The 20,760-nt window shown below is 47.0% G+C and overlaps 2 protein-coding genes across 4 annotated transcripts; both read right to left on the bottom strand.

Annotated features, from left to right (window-relative positions):
* Positions 1–3,879: 3,879 nt before the first annotated feature.
* On the bottom strand, positions 3,880–7,812 carry mibp (muscle-specific beta 1 integrin binding protein). Of its 2 annotated transcripts, XM_067229667.1 has the most exons (8): positions 7,609–7,812; positions 6,835–6,925; positions 6,218–6,266; positions 5,717–5,891; positions 4,828–4,899; positions 4,584–4,690; positions 4,273–4,358; positions 3,880–4,168 (listed from the first exon to the last, which is right to left on the bottom strand). In XM_067229667.1, exons 1-7 carry the CDS (start codon positions 7,632–7,634, stop codon positions 4,273–4,275), a joined length of 606 nt encoding a protein of 201 aa, XP_067085768.1. In that variant the 5' UTR covers positions 7,635–7,812; the 3' UTR covers positions 3,880–4,168. The 2 variants fall into 2 exon arrangements, with proteins under 2 accessions (XP_067085768.1, XP_067085769.1); XM_067229668.1 differs by lacking the exon at positions 6,218–6,266 and having other exon boundaries at positions 7,609–7,631.
* A 2,778-nt stretch (positions 7,813–10,590) lies between these two features.
* Positions 10,591–20,013, bottom strand: atcaya (ATCAY kinesin light chain interacting caytaxin a). Of its 2 annotated transcripts, XM_067229738.1 has the most exons (13): positions 19,875–20,013; positions 17,469–17,567; positions 14,997–15,055; positions 14,518–14,769; positions 14,180–14,359; positions 13,806–13,908; positions 13,438–13,569; positions 12,994–13,080; positions 12,669–12,767; positions 12,365–12,400; positions 12,163–12,234; positions 11,980–12,032; positions 10,591–11,452 (listed from the first exon to the last, which is right to left on the bottom strand). In XM_067229738.1, exons 2-12 carry the CDS (start codon positions 17,516–17,518, stop codon positions 11,999–12,001), a joined length of 1,104 nt encoding a protein of 367 aa, XP_067085839.1. In that variant the 5' UTR covers positions 17,519–17,567; positions 19,875–20,013; the 3' UTR covers positions 10,591–11,452; positions 11,980–11,998. The 2 variants fall into 2 exon arrangements, with proteins under 2 accessions (XP_067085839.1, XP_067085840.1); XM_067229739.1 differs by lacking the exons at positions 17,469–17,567; positions 19,875–20,013 and adding an exon at positions 16,103–16,299.
* Between the last annotated feature and the right edge of the window lie 747 nt (positions 20,014–20,760).

Raw genomic sequence — 20,760 nt, 5'->3', positions numbered from 1 at the left:
CGAGGGGATAGCTGCGGTGACGTGGCATTGACAAGCACATTATCTCCCACGTTTCTCCCATCGCCGCTGTATGCCGGTTGTACTTTCCTGTGTCACATCTGTTTGCGGGGAAGACATCTCAGAATAGTCTGACGGCCACCTGATCTCGTCAGTTCTCAGCCAACACAAACTGTTACAGTACAGTTACACAAAGTATCATTTATACCACACAGAGGCTACAGTACATGTGAGGTGTTGACTGAGGTGCTATCATTATTCTTGGTTCGTCATCAGCCATTCGAGTCATGGCTGACTCCCCCCCCCCCCCCCCCCACCCCAGCAGTATCCTCTGGGGAAGCCAGGTGGGCCCCTGATACCTGGCCCTCATTGGCCCAGACGGTTCCCCTGTACTCTCCAGCTCCCCCCGAGCGGCCCTCTCCACGCTCACATCACACGGCGACAGAGAACCTTTTTGCGCTCTGGTTGCCAGGAGATGACAGGGAGTACAAGCGACAAAACAAGCGGAAAGGTTATCTCTCTCTCTCTCTATTTCCACTGACGTGAGGCAGTGAGTGTAGGGAGGATAGAGAGGGGCCAGAGGTTTAGAGGGCCTCACCTTTCCCCCGCATGCCCCCCCCCCCCACCCCCAGGGTATGTGTGGTCGTCCCGCCAGTCATGCTGTGGATTAGTAGGGTGTCTGTCTCTGTGAAAGCCCCCCCCATATCTTCCCCTGACACGGCAAGAATCCCAGCTAAATATAAACAAACACCCTGCCTGTGTCCTCACCCTACATTGCTGAAAGGCACTCAGGGCCTTTCAGCAATGTAGGTGTGTGTGTCTTTGTGTATGTGTGAGGCAGAGACAAAAAATGAAAAGAGAGAGAGAGAGATGCAAACGTAAAGAAGAAAGAGAGAGAGAATCTGAGTTCCAGCGGTCAGTCATTACGAGCTGTGGTTGGCTCAGGCTGGCTCTAACTGGATGTGTTAGCATGTGGTCTTTAGCTGCTGAAACACTCCGGTCACCACATTTGACTCCAGGGCTCCAGGAGAAGCCACAGACAGCAAGCCATTGCAGGAAGGTAGCTACTGTGGAACTCTTTCATGTTGCTTCAAACAATGGAATGTCAAAGTTCAATTTATAAAAGAAAATGATCAGCCAGAACCAAGTGGTATATGTCGAAACAAACACCAGACCAACCACGTTTATCAAGGAACTGGTTGTCTATAAAGTTATATTTTGCCGACCTTTTAACACCTTTACTGGTAAACGGGTTCCTATCTCAGGTGTCATAATAAAACACAGATTTACAATGTCTCTCATAACCAATGACAGATTCGGTTCCATAAAGATGTCAGCGAAGGCTGATCATCAAAAGTCAGGCTTCAGCAGCCTGTCCGGTCCCAGGTGAACAGCATGTCCCCATATCAAACACCGACAGCTTCTCTCTGACAAGAACAGAACAATCCCACAGCTAAATCCGGATGATTCCATGTTCCACAACAGAAACGGTGGGAGACGTGATACAGGAACAAAGGGTAACAGTGCTACACAGACTAGCTAGGAGACTAGCAGAGTAACAACGAGGTGGTAGTTCATCCAGACCTTTCCGTCCCTAAAAATGAGGTCAGTTTCGTCACAGGAAAAATGTCTAGACAGGATGCTTTCTCACAGTTCAGACTTCAGTAGACTTTAGTGTAAAGCAGCTTCAATAATCCAAACCTTGTTAGTGCAGGCCTGTGTGCGTGTCTGTGGGGGGAATTGTAGGTGTTGGGGGGGGATACACGAGGACATTTGTATATTGTGATCTTTCACCATGTCAGTGTCATAAATCCACAAATGTAAAGGGTAGAAACATGTACGGTCATCTCTCGGTAGTGAGACCACATGGATTCATAGGAAGTCTAGGTTGGTTTTCGGTGAAGCTAATCGAGTTCCTTATGAGGGCTGCAGTTTCACAACTCAACAGTGATAACGAGCTTTGACACACACACGCTGCAGTGAGTTCAGTTCAGTCCAGTCAACAGTGTCACTTCTACCTGTCATTATGCACTCCATTGTCACCGGGTTACACAACGCTGCAGCAAGACACTTGGCACACAAGCCTGGGGGGGGGGGGGGGGTGTATAGGCAAACAAGTCTAGGGGGTAGGAGAATAACACACACACACAGATGGAGCAGTGTATTAAAACAGTTGGGGAAAAAAAGGTATGTTTGAACGTTCTATGAATTCTGCATAAGACTGAGACATTATACCGCAGTCCCAGAGACCGGCTGCCTGACCTACAATCCCACCTCCGTTGCATTCCTGTCAGTTACTTGACGACAACCAGATACAGTGCACACGTGCATGCATTCAGTTTTCAACCAACAAATCATCTTATCTCACTTACGCTGAACTCGTCCTGGCTGCGTGACCTTGCGGTACTTCACCCTTAACCCTTGTGTTATCTTCGGGTCATTCTGACCCATCAGTCATTGTGACCCACCTTCGTATTGCGACAAATTTACCTCATACAAAAACAAAGTGAAGCATTTTTATTTAACTGTCGGGCTGTCTCAGACCCCCCACATTGGAATGGTTAAAAGAAAAAAATATTTGTTTTTGTATTGGGTAAACACAACGATGGTCCGTTATGAACCTTTGGGTCATGTGACCCGAAGGCAGCACGAGGGTTAATGTATACCGTGGTGTGCATGCCATGGTGAAGTTGGCTGCTCCTAGGTTAACATTTGTGTTAGTCATGTGACATTGGTACCATACTCACTACCAGTGATGCCGGAAACACCTTACTAATCTGACCACTTTTTTCAGTAACGAGTAATCTAACGCGTTACCATTTCCAAACCAGTCATCAGATTAAAGTTACTTGTCCAAGTCACTGTGCGTTACTATTTTGTCATTAATAGTCAAATATATCTTAGATTTCTTCTTGCGTCTCTGGGAGTGAAGTCATGTAGCCTATGTGACTATTAAGTTCAGCATGAGGGTCACGTCACGTGTATATACAGACCTACCATGCAGCGACACAAACAACAATGGAGGAGAGAGAGATGCGCATTTTCGAGTTGGAAATACAATCACTATTTTGAGTATGTCAGCTAAAGATGGAAATATCAAGGTTCTTTGTACACTGTGCTGGTGGCCACAAAGTGCTATCAAGCTACAAAAACACGACATCAAATTTGAAGAAACATGAATAAAGTGAGTGTTAAACCGGTTGTCAGTTTATGTTGAGGCGGCGGGCGTGTTGTCGGCAGCTGCTGAATGTAACTAATAAAGTAACTTGTAATCTAACTTAGTTACGTTAAAATCAAGTAATCAAGTAACTTTTTAAAGGAGTAATCAGTAATAAGATTACTTTTTCAAAGTATCTGTGGCAAACACTACGCACCTACAGTATACACCAGAATAGCGCTCCTGTAAAAACAGGTATTTCCTCAGGGGGAATGAGGGAACACACTGGCCTATTGATAAACGTGGAATGTGGGGCTGTTGGCACGTACACTGGTCCTCCCAGGGCTGCCAATCCAGCACTAATGAGCTGAATCTGGTGTTTAGTCTGACCTGCTCTAGTATCCCCCAGAACAGGCGATGGCAACGCAATGTGTTGAACGCATCCACTGGTTCACATGGCCTTGCCCGCCTACAGATGTTCCTCTGTCTAAGCTGTCTCGGAATAAGCTTGTGTGCCATTTTTTCCCGCTAACCGAATCAGGTGGCGAAACTAAAAGGGTGAGTTGTCTGATTTGAGTTGGTGAGTCATGCGGTTTACGTAGACCTAATGCAATAGAACAATAACAGCTGGAATGGGTTTGTTAGCGACCCCATGATCGGATCAGCAGGAAAGTTATACACAGATGAAACAGCACTGTATTAGTATTGAGGACAGGACACAGTGGTAAGGTTTAAAAAAAGGGTGGCATCCCATTTTATTAGTGCTGGATAGACAGCACTGTAACAACTGTGGGCAGTGCTGACTTCACAGCAACAGAACGAGTTGATATGGGGACAAAAACATACCCAACTTAAAATTCAGACAGAAATTGATAAATTAACATTCCTTCAAACTATTTACAATGGGAATAATGTTGGAAAAAAAGAAAATGGTAAAAAAATGAAAAATGAAAAGTGGTCTTCAATCTTGGCGCTATATACACAATTCTTTACAGGCTGGAAGCCGTCCTCCTGCTGCGGAGAGACAACAAGTCCAGTTAGGTCACTCAACCACTCAAACGCTGGTCCAACTGTCTATCAATCTGAGACCGGCCCATCATGAAGGAGTCAGAGCTTACCTATAAACGATTGAGCAGAGTGTTCTGGATGTCCTCATACACATGCTGGTAGATCTCCTCTTTCGACTTCAACCCATCCAGATACTCTGCAAGACAGGGACAGCAAAGATCAAGCACTGACCCACTGCTCCTGGACACCAAATAAAAAGATTTTCCCCCAAAAAAGTGAAAAGTATATCAGATTAAATCCTGCCTAGACACATTCCTCCTCCCAGAACAGACTTCCTAGGTACCACTGTCGAAGCACTTCTCCAATCCCAACATCCACCTCTCACACCGACAACGCACTCCCAAAATAAGTTTGTAGGTACCGATGTCTAAGCAGCCGTCCTCCATCTCCTTCCTGTGCTTCCGGTACATGGGCCAGACATGGCCGTCGAACAGGCCTGGTGGGTCTGGCACGGTGTACAGTCTCGTACTGAACAGGGAAAAGGCACAGTTAGGAAAGCAGAACTCGAAGTCTACGACTAGGGGGGGGGGGGGGTCAGACAACTGGTGGCGAACGGTTTCCCGTTACGAACGTGAAAACCGAAACCCCGAGCTCTGAACGCTCACCTTCTCCTCCTCTTGCACTCCTCGTAGGGGATGGAGATGTAGTAGCACTTGTTGTACACGTCCATCAGAGGCCTGCACGGGGGAGGGAGAACAAGGAACAACAGGGTCACTTCCACGCCAATGACAGTGTCCCACTTCCCCATCTTCCACAGTGACAGCTCTGGGGACAACCAAGTTTGACTCTGAAATGGGTTCTGTTGCTAGTTCTCAGTTGATTTTGACAATCGTCTGATAAGCAACATCTCACTCCCTGTGACTCAGTTTGGTGTCATTTCACCAGAAATCATCTGAAAAGGTACATTTACATATCATTCTCGTGGCGGTTCTGTCTTTAAACTATCTGTACGCGAACAGCAGTCTAGGTCCACCTTGGAGATACGGTTCCAGAAAACACCGCCCCAGAACACAGCGTTCATGTTGTGCCAAAAAAGGCTTCTTGTCAGCTGATGCCCTTATCAGCGCCCCTGCAGAAAAAGTGCTGCTAGAGACACACAAGCCCAGTGTGACAGCGAGCGTAGCCTCCTAATGATAGCCCCCCCGCCCCCCACTACTCACGTGACCTCTGAGCGAAACCACCCCCTCCGCATAATTGTTAACAAGTTCTCAGAACATATGATCTAGAGACCACCTGCTTAGGTTCCCATGACCGAGGCATGCGTTACACATAAGGTATCTCAGACTACAATACAACCTGTTCTATGAGCAGCTAAGTTTGTTAGCTAGGCTAACCACTTTCCATGTAATAGGGCAGGGGGAACGGGCATGGTCTCATGACTACTTGTTTTCCTATCTAAGCACCCTTATTAGTACCTTACACTGCCTGATAAGAAAAGGACATGCATTTGACTGAATTTCTCCAGTAGCTGCATGTGAAAGTATGTGCGCTCACTTGTAGTTGTAGAGCAGAAAGCCCTCGACGATGAGAATGTGTATCTGCTGGTCAGGGTCGGTCGCCTCGGAGACCGGCGGCACGACGACGCCGTGGGAACGGGCAAACTTCACGGGGTTCTCCACCCAGCCTCGTATCGTGTTGGTCATGGCCTCCATGTCCAGCGCCGTGATCACTACAGAAAACAAGAACGAGGGCGCATAGTTTAGAGGGCCGAGGCACGCTTTTGAAAAATAAATGCATTCTGGGTTGTGGAGTTTTTTTTTTTTTTTAAGTGGGAGTTTGTAGACTCGGGACAGGAGGCTATCAATAACAAGAGGGCAGGAAATATCTTCCATTTAGTGTACTGAAGAAGTGTTGTCCTGCAGGTTATATGAGGGTGCTATTGTTGAAATTTAAATAATTTTAAAAATCAACACAATAGGAGAGGGCCAAATATGGAGGGGAATGTTGGGGGTTAGGTGAGTAACTGTTCTCCTGCGGTGATGTATGCAGGCTTACCATCCCACTGCCTAAAGCCGTCGTCCCCGACTTCTATCTGATCGGGTTTCTGAAATAACAGTCACCAATAAAACATTGCTGCAACCTCGGTGCAATCTGTACACTGCCAGAAGACCCCAGGCCAAGACACAAACACACACAGCCAGGAGGGAGAGAGCTATAGCCATGCAAGTCTAGAAGAATCTCTGTAGGCTTAAAAAGGAGGGAACATAGAACAGATGCAGCCAGGGAAAGGATGTATAGCACCCATTTAGAGACAATGGGTCTCCGTTCTATGGGGTTAGGAAACTAAGCAAAGCATGCATTTCTATATGCCGGCAAGTGAATGGAAAGGTCAGTTTAACTGCTGTACACTCGGGTAAAGAATTTCAGATCAATACAAAATAGAAACTTATAACTGAGGCTGATGAGAGCAAGTACTCAAAGCAAGTAGTGTGTAAAAAAAAAACATAACTGAAGCCATGCGAAGCATGCAAGGAGGAAGATTCTATGTTACAGTTGAGTAGTGGTAAGGTTATCAACACGGGGGAGGGACCACACCAACAGAAAACCCTGTGGCAGAGTACAGTCAGACATGCAACCGTTTGTTAAAACACTTGTTCCAACTAAAAACTTACCTTGAAAAAGTCATCTTGATGCACCACACAGCAATTGGGCAAAGCCTTGATAAGTCTTTTTGTCAAGGTGGTCTTCCCACCGTTGGTCACCCTGAAAAGAAGAGAGCAGGACTAAAATCCCCACAGGCAAAAGAGATATAAATAGAGGCGGGGAAATAAACTAGATAGTAATCCATCATTACAGTACGGGACAACTTCCGTGTTGGCAAGGAGTGCATTTAAAAAAATGAAATTAAAAAAGGTTGTTTACAAAACGATATTTACTAAATTGACAATGTTGTATTTGTGCGTGCATGCCCTTCTTTCGTTTTATTGATGAAGTTATCAGGCTTGCAATCCCTGATAGTTAGCTAGTCACGTACACCAAGCATTGGAAACAGTCTCCCTCCACTTTTCTCTAAAGAGTGCGCCCTAGCCATTTCAAATAGCCCGCTCAAAAGCAGGCGTTTCACTACACACTTCCAGTTAACAATTAACTTACCGGGTTTCAACATTGCATGAGGCGAATTTTAACTAGCCCACAAATATTTCAGTTCAGTTTAATTAATTGACTGTTAAGACTTTGCTACATAGCTATCAAGAAACCTACCTATCGAGCTACAGCACATGTCATGTGTTATTGTTTTGTCATCAGTCAGATCCGTGATCAAGTTAGCTACGAAACTTACTACTTGATGTAACTGTACTACGAAGAAACAATGTCACCCTCTGAAATGGGATATAAGTTCATTTTATATGAACTTTTAATTGTGTAAGCAAGGTATTGTAACTTACCCGCCAACTCCTATAATGTATTTCATTTTCGATCCGCTTCTGGAGACTGCCAAACTTCGAATAAAGCGAGGTTGTAAATAAAAACACTGCTACAGATCCAAATCAAACAAAGAAATGTGTCGATCAAGTCACAAGTCGTTTAGTTTGCTCAGCCAGAACCTTTCTCTCTAACTATTTCATTGATAAAGAGCGCGACTCCCCTCTTTTTATATCCCAACTGTGACTTGCGTCACGCAGATGCTCACCACTCGTGGTCGAGTGTAATAATGTCCTTTTTACCGTGTACCCAACCACTGTCCGTTAAACACACGGGGGCTCCAATCAGCGCATGCGATTCCTGTATAATTTACATATCGTTGACTTTCCATTTTTGCACCTGCCCCACGTCCTTCATGTTCTGGAAGTACCGGTCTATTCAACTGACCGAGACTGACACACAAGTGTTAAGGAAAATACCAGTCAGAACATTCACAGATGATAATACATTTAGACTCACATTTAGATCAGCGTTGAAAATGCCAATATGAACATTCACAGATGATAATACATTTAGACACACATTTAGATTTCAGTGTTCCACTGACTGCCCCTTTAGCTGATTATAATAATATAAACATCTAACAACGGGACATGACAATGGGGGGGCTACTCTTCATACAGGGGAGCTGCCAAATGTGCCTACCAAACAGCGATGAAGCTGTTCCTGTTCACAATGTGAGAAATCACATTCACAGGTGTGTCTGCATTGCACAATAGGAATGAACTGATAACATGTGGGGCAGTTTTATTGTCTTTAACCTTGAATGAATCAGCCACATCATCCCATATCACTTTTACCTCACTTCAGTTCAAATAATAGTGTTGATTGTATATCTGTATGTATGAATGACAGTGGTTGATCATCATGCCGGGGTTATCCAGTTATCCAAACATGGTACTTCCACCTCTCTCACGCATCCAGCTTTACAGTAAACACATGTATGTGTCACTATGGCCATTGTTGAGCCTCTCTCAATCACATTTCCTCTGTGAGGATAAGGATGCAGCTGAATTTAGATCACATAGAGCGAGAGAGAGCGAGAGAGAGCAAGAGAGAGAGAGAGCGAGAGAGAGAGAGAGCGAGTGAGAGAGCGAGTGAGAGAGAGAGCGAGAGAGAGAGCGAGAGAGAGCGAGAGCGAGAGAGAGAGAGTATGCAGGGTGTTAGTGTGTGTTTCAGACGTGTGCTTGTGACTGACCGGCTCTGCCGCGTCTAAACCTTCAGATGACGTGGCAGAGGTGAAGCTCCACCAGTCCCCGAGGACGGGCTCATGGGACCCAGATTCCAAAACTGGAGAAGTCACGACTGCACTATTGATAGCTTCCTTTGAACCGTGTAAAACGTGGGTTAGCTAGGAGGGTTCTATCACCAGCGGGGGGTGGGGGTCTTCAGAACGAGGTCATGTGTGAATAATGTGAATATGTGGATTCACTTGTTAAGAGCATTTAGGTTGACACACAGGACACATTCAAGGTGATAGTGAACTTGTGCTTCTTGTAAATCCACTTCTGGAGAAATCTTCACCTTTGCCTTCCTTTGTGCATTCTCCACACTGAGTGACTGGTGCGTGAAAGAAATAACTATTTGGAGTCTAACCGTTTACATATAAGCAAAAACAGAGAGCGTTTTGGTTGAGTGGAACGGTTTATTTCTGGTTATTGACATGAAAGACAGGGGCTGCCCTCCCAATCCAAACTGCAAAGCTAGACAGATGGACACTACATTGGATACATCTTACCCATTGCCTCTAGTTTAAATCCGACCAAACAAAATAAGCTACATATGTTGTATTTGGGAGCAGACAAATGTCAACTGATCTTCTTTCACTTATTGTGCTTTTATCGTATGAACCAAAAAACATAATTCATAGCGATATTTAAACTCTAAGGGATTTCTTTACATTGAAAATACTACTTTTACTGAAACAATATACTATTATACACTTTTGATAACAATATCAATCTATATCAAACATTTCCTTTGGGACTGAACTTTCTTGGCAACGACTAGGAAAAGTCCCAACCATAGATATGGCCCACTGAATGTGAAAATAAAATACCTTACATTCCACACTTTGACTTCTGTGTAGAATTTGGTTCAAAAGCAGGCACTCAATGCAATTGAGGTCCCTGGTCATCCAACTAACACCAAGGAGAATAAGACACTGCAGAACTCATCATGTGCCATGTTTATCTTTTGACATGATCCATGTTAATAGACAATAAAAACAAAAGGCAAATGTATCTAGCCTACATTCTTGCATGGACTCTACTATGAGTAAGCTATCAGTGAACCTTTTCTAATCCCCCATATCTCCGCCTAGCCAATAAGCAAAGCCATCCGTGTAGTCCACCGGAAGCTACGTTTAAGTCCTTTGCATGTGTCCTTTAAGCTTCCAAAGTGGGATTTTTATAGCACTTCAGTAACATAGGCATATGGTAATTCCTCTACATGAGAACAGCCTATCAACATGTAACAAAATAATGCTTGACAGTGCTAATATCAATGTACAAAATAAGACCAAAATAAGGATTTGATTTATACATATCATGAGAACGACATGGTCCCCAAACATACATCGATTCAATGCTTACCATTAGATGACAATCGTTTGACAAGTTGATATTTAAGAGTACAAACAATACTTACAATACATAGGCAGCACATTTATGTAATTCTTACAAAAATAAAAACGTCCTGCCTGCTACTGTCAGGGACGTGGGTAAGCATCAGAACAGGAAGTCGAACATCAACAGGGACGAATTGATCCCAGAATTGGATTGGGGCATTTGAACTCATGCTATTGTGTCTACATGCTATGACTGTACTGGGAACGCCCCACAACAAAAATCTCGGTCAGAAATGCCTTAACCATTGATCAATTTATCACAGAGTTCCAATGACAACCCCCCCATCCCCCCTACCCCCCAAATAAATGCATGCGCGAGGATCACAAAAACCTCTGTTCCAGCGATTTTTGATCTGCAATACATTTTTATCAAGGACAGATTTGAAAGTAAAATGAAGCTGGGATGAAGGCAGCTAACATAGAAAGCTTTTTTAAATGATTCCTCTTAATGACACACCATTAAGCATAGATAACTGGTAACATTATGTAGTCTGGAAGGAAAATTGAACAAACAGACCAATACTGGATGTTTTATTGGATAGTTGATGCCAAAATTCGGTATAAGCCCCAGCCAGCTCTGAGTTATCTATGTTTACTAACATTGCTTTAGAAAAACAGCAAGCCAATGGCATTAAGAGTTGTTGGCCTATTGCCTTGATAAAAACAGCACGCAGTTGGAGCAACTCCAAATTGTATCTTCCTTCATAACTTTCCTCACATTATCCACATAGCCTATCACAAACGGTATCATATTCAAATTAGATGAAGTTGCCAATGGTGGGGCCAAGTTGTGGGAGTTTGTGTGCAAGGGACAGGTGTGTGTGTGTGTACTCGTTCTGTGGGTCGTAACATGGAGTGCCAGTACGAAACATCCGAGGTACTGTCCCGGTGGTGGAACGTCTTCAGAACGTTCCAGAGGGTGATTACCAGAGTTCTAGGTAGAACTAACCCTTCCTGGGAAGTTGTAGTGTTCCGTAGCAACACGTACCACAGCGGGTGGGGGTGTGGGTGGAGGAGACGTGGAGGCTGGCTAAGGGATGCAGGGCCCTCTGCATGGTATACGCATGTTTCTCTCTTGGTTGGATATGTTTGGATATTTATTTGACAGTAAAGATTTGGTCTTTCTCGTCGTCGTCTTGCTTGTTGTGACAACGTTGCCTTTATGCTTCTCTCAGCCACTGAATGGGGAGAAAAGAGGAAACACATGAAACGTTGAAAGGGAATTCAATAGAACTGGCACGGTTGGAAAAGAAGCGGCATGGAAGTCCTTTTTAATGAGCGTTCAGGCCAACCAAAACTCCCCTCACACACACACACGCGCGCGCTTCTCACACCTCCAGTCATTAGACAGGGTTGGCTACACATGAGAAGGGGTTCCTCAGCGACAGCTCGAGGTCCGGTCCTTGGAGAGCAGAACAGGTGTGGATGATGTAACAGCGCGTGTAGAAATGGGCCCTGACGGCCAAACATCTGTTGAAGTGTTTTACTGTCAAGCCAACGCAACTCCCTACTTGTAGGTTTCAGGTAAACGAGGACCTCTTGTGGCTGAATCAGAGCGTCACATTTGAAGGAGGTGACAAGCCTGTTTTAACAGGGTATCCAAAGTTTGACTTCAGGATCCTTACCCTGAACAATGGTGTTTGTGGCCAACGTCTTTGATAAAGACCCCTTAATAAGGCTTTCGTGTGCTGTGTTTGCTTCATACCTTGGTTCTTTCGTCACGTCTACAATCCCTGCTCTGCAATCATTGACTTCGGCCTGTGAAAGGAGGAGAACATGAATGACCAGTCCCCTAGTCCTCTCCACTGCTTCCAGTCAAGCGGCTGTCTAGATTGAGGCTGATTGGTCGTTCCTGAGGGGCGTTCGTAGGAACAATCCAAGCTCCTACCTCTCTGTCTTGGCTGGTTCGTGTGTGTTTGGCTGCGGAGGCTGTTCCTGCTGCCTCTGCTCCTGCTCCATCCTGGACACACACACACACACAGACACACACACGCAGAGAGACAACACACACACACACACACAGAACTGATCACCACTCTTGGGAGCTGACTCGGCCCTGTGCACAGGCTTTAACACATCAGTGACTTTACCTTTCCTTTCGAGCTTTAATCCTCTCTTCTTCAAATCTGAAATAAAAAAGGTACATCCATCTTTAGAAATGGCTTGCCCTGCACATTATACAAACCACGTCTTCCTCGTCAATTCCCATTTGAAACGCATTGATATTCAGATCTATTTTTGGATCTGCGCAGGGCATGATTGACGAGTTTGCAGCGATACATTATTTAAAGGTCTGAGTGCTGCAAGCCACTGCACGTCACCGAATGATATTCTCATTTCATCTCACCCCCACTGGAGGCTTCACCCCTCCCCCTGGTGGTGTAAAGTACTTACTGCATCACACACTCAGGGACCTGCACATGTTCCATGGGCACAATCTCTGCCAGCTCATCCAGACTGTGGACATACTGGATCTTGTTCATGAATTTCACACTGCGGGAGCAAGAGGACGACAACAACATCCTTTACACCAATGACACCAAAAACAAGAACAAGAACCCGTTTCTTCCATCTTTCAGAGCCCCGTGTATGAAAGCAATATATTAAAAACCAGAAGGAATTCATATGGGGGATTTTCATACTCCACACAGATCCTAGTTGTGTTTCCTGTGTGTGTCTTTATGTCTGAGATGTCCCTGTATGGAGGAAGGGCAGGTACCTGATGAAGGGTCTGGAGATAGCGAGCACTGTCCTGATAAACCAGGTGGGATGAGCGATGACCAGAGCCTTCAGGTTCTTTCTCAGCCTGCAGTGAACACACAAAGACAAACACGTCCACTCAACGACAGCAGCACCCCTGGGAGCCTAAACTGTGCACTACTTGCCCCGTCTTCGCTTCCGTTGCTGATAGAAACTGTTAGGATTGATAGCCAGGGATTTGTTCATGGTTTACATTTGATAGGCCGTTTCACACTGATAGTCTCTGGCAGATGACGGGCCCAATTACACCCTGTTCACTTCAGCCGGGGAGCCGGTCAACATTGTTGTCAGGCTTGTCTGGGTGATAGCCCCGGGCGCATAGACGAGGCCATTAGCCCGGACGTCCATGACACTCGGTGAGAAGCGAGGGGGTGGGGGAGTGGGGGGTGGAACTCTTTCTCACCGCCTGTCAATCATCTGGTAGCACTTCTTAAGCCAGCCGATGCCGGGCATCTTCCCTCGCGGCGTGGCGCCGTTCATGTAGATGATCAGGTAGTCCTCCGCCACCAGCATCTCCAGGCTGCTCACCACGTAGCTGGGGGGTAGGGGTTGCGGGTGGAGGGATGGGGAGGAGCGTTAGAGGGAGTGGGGGAGGGAGGGAAGAGAGGGAAAGGGAGAGAGAAAGCAAGGGAGAGAGAGAGACACGTTCCATTTACGAGAGTTTTTTTTCTCTCCCCCAGATGAATCGAAGAGTGTTGGTGACTGTGTGTCCACATTGTAGTGACTGGCCGGTGACAGACTGCAGCAGGGGACAGCTGGCGCTCCACTCACAGGAAGAGGTTTTCCATGATGTAGTGGTAGTCTGAACAGCTGCTGTCCGGAAGGTAGCAGGCAGAGAACACGATGATGGCGTTCAGGCCCTCGCCATAGTAACCTGCAGAGGAGAGAAGTGGGGAGGGAGAGAAAGAGAGGAGGGCGGGAGAGGAGCTTAGCCTGCTGTTAACAGGGTTGGCGTTTTGTTGACGTTGCAAACGTGAGCTTGTTAGGGCTAGCATGCTGTCGTCGCGTCAAGTGTTAGCTAGCATTTCCATGTTGGGGCTTAGCGTTAGCATGATGTCGCTAGGGTTAGGATTAGCATGTTGCTGTTAAGAGTCAGCATTCTGCCTTCAGGGTTAGCGTTAGCATGCCGCGCTTCCCACACTCACCGCCGTGGGTGATGACCCTCAGGTAGGGCCTGATGACCTGCATGTCGATGCGGTGCTCCTGCTCCCCGATGATCACCGTCCTCCACAGACGCCCGTTGGCGCCGGCGCCGTCACCTCCGTCCTCCACGTCACCTGACCCGTCCCCTGGCCCCGCCCTGGCTGAGGCCACGGGTGTGTCGTCTGGACGGAGGTCAATTCGATTAGACTGGACTGGGCTATACTTTATTGGATTTATCATACACCACATGTGTGTTCATGTGTGTGTAGTCGAGTGTGTCGGTCTGTAGGCGTGTGTGTGCCTATCTGTTTGTGTGTGTGCGTGTGCGTGCAGCCCTAACCTTCCCACTCTAGGTCGTTGCCGTTGGTGATGAACTCCAGCGAGTCGTTGTCGTCGGGCGTGTCGATGTCGTCCACGTTGATGTCCAGGTCGTCGGGCGTATCCAGGAAGTCATCGGACAGCAGGGAGCCCTCACTGTGGTCCAGTGACAGGTTCATCTCCGGGGCGATCAGCGTCCGGCGCTTACGGTGGGTGGAGCTTCCTCCTCCTCCTCCTCCTCCTCCATGGTTGATGTTCAGTGAGCTCGGCGGAGCTGAGGAACAGAGAGGTGAAGATGACGATGATGACAGCCATGAGACCATCCCTCAAGTACAGAACGTGTCTCCAATTGTATCACGATTGTCAAAGCAACTCGGACAAAGCATAAAGAACCAAATAGGCTACGAAGGACATTCAATTATCATTACATTCATCGTCCAGAACCAGCCAGTCAGCCAGCCAGCCTGCCAGCCAGTCAGCCAGCACACGCATGCTACTCACAGGCTCTGTCATCCGTGAGTCCGCAGGAGGCCTCCATGTCTTCGTACTCTGGTAGTGGTCTGAGGAACAAACCCACACAGTTAAACATCTCTAAAAGAGGCCCTGTACCACAGCCACAGGCAGCTCAACAATGCTGTCATGCTGTACCTAATGGACATCAAGCCTTAATACCGGAGGAGATGATTAGCATTAGTAACGGAGTTTAGGTCTGTCAGCTGGACCTTCAGTCACGGACTTGGCTGAATTTGTGGGATCTAGGCGATATAAACTCCCAGGGTCAGTTTTCAGGACTCAGGTTTTAAGTCTCTTCCTGTAAAAAAAACCCCAATAACAAACAATGGTGTGTACGTGTTCCCCAAGCTGCCTCAAGCCACAACATGGGTGATTAATTCGGTCCCATGGATCCGGGAGCACAGTCAAGAAGAGGAGAGGAGGAGAGGTGGAGGAGTGGTAATTAACTTCTTAGGGGAGCTGTGTATATTATTGTGCTGCCATGGTGAGGAAAAGAGGAGAGGAGAGGGAGATAGAGGGCATGGTGGAAGTGAGCACAACTAGTTTGTTCCCTGTGTTAACAACCTTTATCCAGCTCATCTGATTCTGCATCAAAATCATCTTTACCGACCAAGTACATCTGAACCAAGTGGCCAATGATATTTGCAGGTACGTTTTCATGTGTAAAGAAGAGGTGACTGTGGAAAGGGATTCACATGAACAACATGCTGAGGCCCAGACAAAACCGAAGCATGCACTCTCTATCATCGCCATCTATCCCTGCCTATGCCATCCTTTCACATCATCCCTCTATCCACAAACATATTGGGGTTGTTCAAAACAACACAGCAGACCAACAAAGACTGCCTGGAACGGCCGGTCAACAAGAGCGACCATAAATCGGTAACCTCAGGAGAACTCTCACTTATTGCCAACCGCAACCCTTTGTTCACAAAGCCTGATCCCTTTCAAACACCCACAAAGGAGCGAGCGCGCAGGATTTATGGCATTCTACGACGGAAACGACCCCTTTCGTCATGGCCAACAACCAGGGCCAAATTCGAGCCACGACGACGAGGACTAGGATATGAAACCTCGAGAGAGACGATGCTTACCTTGCTGGAACAAAAAATGTCAGGAGATGGATTCTCGCGGGCAACGCTAATACGAGACCGGTTTCACACCCCTAGGTCCAGTGTGCTAATGTATTCTCTCTTCTCTCTGTGGGAGTAAAGAGCCTGAGATAGCGCATCTCTCGGTGCTTAGTCTAATGATCCATATGCTGCTGGCTCCTTCCTCTGTCTCTCCTAAGCCTGGCCTGCCACCATTTTCCTAGTGATGCTGTGTGTGTGTGTTTTTCTTTTTTTTTTGCACTGGTGGCTGCGTCACATGACGCAGTCTACCACCATTTAAGGAGAGGGCTGCACCTGCTCCCTCCCTCCCTGCCAAAGAGAGAGAGATAGAGAGAGAGAGAGCGGGGGGGGAAGAGAGGGGCGCAGTGTACTGTGAGAAGACAACCTCCCCTTTAACTGCACATCTCCGCGTAGCCCTTTCGCTCCCTCTGTCTCTCTCGCTCCCCCCCTCTGCACCTCCACCCCTCCTCCTCTCCCTCCAGAGATGAAAGTGATCTCATTTCCATGCAGCAATCATGTGAACCTCATCATCGTAATAGGAGGAGAAATTTCACGCCAAGATAATCCTCCAGAACACAATTATCACCTGCATTAAAAAAAAACCCAGCAGGCTTAATGGTGACTGACGACACTGAATTGCAACACTGGCAGGGTTAACATCCCTTCCTCTTCCTACTGGACCAGCTTAAGCCAGTCTACTGACCCCTCTGTTTGCTCAGTGCACTGGAGCCTCGAGTGTTTGTCTGGTTGGGCGCAGCAAGCATTATGAAAAACGACCTAAAAGATAGTTTGGTTTACTCAGTGCACACATGTCGATTGGGTTTCAATCCCTAACATGAAGATCTACACATCAAAATCAGGAGTGGTTCAACTGTTCAGGGGGTGATCCGTTTAGGGTAAAGGATTAGGTTGAATGGAGAACAGCAGATAGGGAGAAAGCAGTTCTGGAAGTGTGATGAATGAAACGATATGAGAGAGAGAAACAGATGGAGAGAGACAGAGACTCAAAGGAAGAGGAAAAACGTGCAGAAGGAAAGGCAGCGTCAGAATGACAGGAAGAGAGAGAGAAACACAAAGAGAAAGAGAGAGAAGGGGAAGGGGAGAGATGGAGAGAGAGAGAGAGAGAGAGAGCGAGAGAGAGAAGGAAATGCAGCGTCAGAATGACAGGAAGAGAGAGAGAAATACAAAGAGAAAGAGAGAGAAGGGGAAGGGGAGAGAGAGAGAGAGAGAGAGAGAGAGAGAGAGAGAGAGAGAGAAAGTGAGAGAGAGAGAGAGAGAGAGAGAGAGAGAGAGAGAGAGAAAGTGAGAGAGAGAGAGAGAGAAGGAAAGTGAGCCACAGGAAACCCACCTGGGGAAGTCCTCGTCCTGCCACTCGTCCTTCACCTCCATGTTGTCCATTCGTAGCGTCACCTGAGTGCTGCCTGTCCCATGGAGAGGAGACGAGGGGCTGTGGGACGACAGACAACATGCTTCAGTCCCCAACACGTTGGAGGAACGCACATTAAGGAAGCTTCTGCATTAAGACACCTAGCAACACTGTTAGGCATAATGGCAGACCGAGCCATGGGACAAAAACTGTCAATCAAATTGCGTAAGCCCAGCGATTAGTTGTCAATCAAATGTCAGTGTTTTGTTTTTTATAGGTGATTGGAATATGATACTGGAATATGATACAACAGTGTGAAAAATCATAAATTAGACAGTCGTAATACAAATACATGTACTTATTTTGTTCCCAGCAACAGGGTGAACTAAAGGAAATTATAAGAAACATTCATGTTTTTAATGACTTGTAATCAGTCCATTATTTAATATCATTAGTACAGTCTGTGTTCACATCATGGGGTGTCTTACTGCCCCATTAAGAACCATGTGAGCAGCATGTGACCCAGCCCCCCCTCCAACATACACACACTCTCACCCCTCGAGCCCCCAGCCCCTCCCACAGCCTCCACCCACTCCCCCAAACCCCCTCAAAGGCAGCCCCCAACAGAGGACTTCCAGCAGAAATAAAGAGTCTAATCCGTCCTCATCAGCTGCTAATCCTCAACTGAGGTGCCAGTGCCACCTCTGAGATGTGTCAGGACACAGCATCACTCTCCCTTTTCCTTCTCTCTCTCTCTCTTTCTCTCTCTCTCTCTCTCTCTCTCTCTCTCTCTCTCTCTCTCTCTCTCTCTCTCTCTCTCTCTCCCTCTCTCTCTCTCCCTCTCTCTGTCTCTCTCTCATCTGTCTCTCTGTCTCTCTCTCTCCCTCTGTCTATCTCTCTGTCTATCTCTCTGTCTCTTTCATCTTTTCACTCTCCTACCCTCTCTCTCCCTCCCTCCCCCCCTCCCTCTCTCTCTGACTTGTTTCTCGTGAGTTATTTCTCTTTCTCTCCCTCTTCACCTATCTTTCCATCTCTCTCTCTGTTCCCTCCCATTCCTGTCTGTCACTCACTTTTCACCACGCTCCCCCAAGGCCCCCCAGCCCACTGCTGTGCTCTACTGCGGTGCAGAACAGACAGTTGGTGGCTTTGGACAAATGCAAGTATGAAGTATGTAGTATGTAGTATGACGTGTGCACAGTGTCGCTTGCAGGATGTAACAGTAAAACAGCACAACAACATCCTCTCCCCTGACCTAGATAGAAGCCTTGGTTCCCCTCTCCCTCCTCTTACATCAGAAGGAGCCGGAACGTTGTCTGCTCAACCAGGTGGTGTTTAGGGGTCACCCGATACTAAGAGGACGTTAGTGGATGCTGGGTGCTGGGGTCTGTAGCTCTCCACTCAGGTGGAAGATCAACAGTCTGGCAACGTCTGACTACGATGACAGAGGCTGTGTCGGAGGCTGGTGTGTCACACACTCACGTTCTGTACATCGCTCATGAAATGGCATTGTGCTATTTCATTATACCTCAATTTAATAGACATTTAATAGACAATGTGTGCTAACATTTAATTAACTATGACCAATAAGTTGGCACCATGTGTAATACAATACTGACCAGACACTCGCTGTCTGTGCTAGTCTACGCTAGGGGCTTGACATAATGTGTGACAGGCAATTGAAATATTTGACAGTTCACTGATTAAAGACTTTGACCTGACTAGGTACACAAACATTGCTTCATTTTGATGGCCTATATTATTATGCAAGTGTAATGCTTAGTGAACAGTGGTTAGTCAAGACCTTTCTGATTGGTAACGCACACTGAGAAGATTCTGCACACGCTTCTATGCACACACATAAATACACACACATACACTGCTGGTCCCTCGGAAATTAATTATTAATCATTAAAATTGTTCTTTGTGTGCCTGGTGAAAATGTCAAGACCAGCTCAACAATATCTCATTGTTACACTGAAAATCATGTTCTTTCTTATTTTAAACAACCCCAGCCAATGGTAAAGCGATCACATAGAAGGTGTTCAGATCACAACTGTAATCAGAGTGGAAACACCGTCCCTTGGAATAACCTTGAGTGTAGTCAATCCAGTCACGTGACGCAGTGTACAACTGAATGGGTCATGATTGGAAGAAAATCTAGGCAAAATGTTTTCTGTGTGCTATTACTATGCATCTCTCTCCATCTTTTACATTCACTCTCCTTCTCTCCTCTCACTATATGTCTTTCTCTGTCACACACACACAAAACAATTGACACAAACACCCTACACTGTACACACCATACACACAAACACAAAACACACTGGGGTCTAGACAGATGTGCGGTGGTCAGGGGAATGAGAATATGTCCGGTCTGAATGTACTCACATGGGCAGTGAGAGATCCGCTCCCTCTCTTCCTCTTGCCTCTGGTCCTCGTCCGTCCTCCCTCCTTTTTCACCGATGGAAAGATTGCTCGGGCAAAAACGGGAATAATCCTTTCGACCAGGGACGATGCATGGGTCAGATCCAGCCGCCTTGCACCTTCCTCTCTCTGTCTCTCCCCCCTCTCTCTCTCTCTCTCTCTCTCTTTCTATCCCTCCCTCTATCTCTTTCACCAGCTCTGTGTCAGCCAACTGCAGCAGGTGTTTCCAGACAGGGGGCCGCTCTGTTCTGGGGCACCCCCCTCCCTGCACCTTGGTTGGGGAGGGAAGGAGAGCGTGAGAGGGGTTGGCCGCGGAGGCTGAGCTGTCCTCAGTGGAGCTTCTCGCACCACCGTGTCATTAGCATGCATCTGGGCTACACACAAAGACCCTGTCTGCCTGTGTTCGGTCCGCAGCCTCGGGGGTTCTGATTTAGACAGCCTTCCTCGACCGTACCACTTCTGCTTCCCTGCACACACTCACTCCATCCAACCTCCGAAGCAGTTCAGGGCTGCCCTTGCTTCTCTCTGCCCCAACCTGGACAGGTTTAGTCCCGGTGTGGGAATGTAAAAAGCAGCTAAGCGTTAGTTGATCGCAGAAGGGATGTTTCTCTCTCTTTCCCAGTCCGGTTTGCTTGTTTTTTTTTTTTTTTTAAAGCATCATGTCTACATGTGCCTCTGCCTTTGTGTCGAGGAACACTCAGGGGATTCTGTGTTAACCTAGTGCCCACTGTTTCCTGGCAACAACATCTCTCTTTCTCTCTCTCCCACCCACCCACCCACCCCCCCCCTCTCTCTCTTTCTCTCTCCCCCCCCCCCCCCCCCCCCCCCCCTCTCTCTCTCTCTCTCTCAC

The sequence above is a fragment of the Osmerus mordax genome, chromosome 26 (assembly GCF_038355195.1).
Source record: "Osmerus mordax isolate fOsmMor3 chromosome 26, fOsmMor3.pri, whole genome shotgun sequence".
Classification (NCBI taxonomy): Eukaryota; Metazoa; Chordata; class Actinopteri; order Osmeriformes; family Osmeridae; genus Osmerus; species Osmerus mordax.
Note: the sequence above shows the minus strand (reverse complement) of the source record. Positions and strands in the feature narration are given on the sequence as shown.

Bases quoted from the DNA above. Each gene is read 5' to 3' on its own strand.
- atcaya (XM_067229738.1), bottom strand. From the start codon at position 17,518: ATGGACAACATGGAGGTGAAGGACGAGTGGCAGGACGAGGACTTCCCC. The intron at 13,570-13,805 runs GTGAGTGGAGCG...CCTACCCCCCAG, and splicing joins ATCATGGAAAACCTCTTCCT to CTACGTGGTGAGCAGCCTGG. The intron at 12,235-12,364 runs GTAAAGTCACTG...GTGTGTGTCCAG, and splicing joins ATTAAAGCTCGAAAGGAAAG to GATGGAGCAGGAGCAGAGGC.
- mibp (XM_067229667.1), bottom strand. From the start codon at position 7,634: ATGAAATACATTATAGGAGTTGGCGG. The intron at 4,900-5,716 runs GTGAGCGCACAT...TCCCCCGTGCAG, and splicing joins TTTCTGCTCTACAACTACAA to GCCTCTGATGGACGTGTACA. The intron at 4,691-4,827 runs GTGAGCGTTCAG...TTCCCTGTTCAG, and splicing joins GAGTGCAAGAGGAGGAGAAG to TACGAGACTGTACACCGTGC.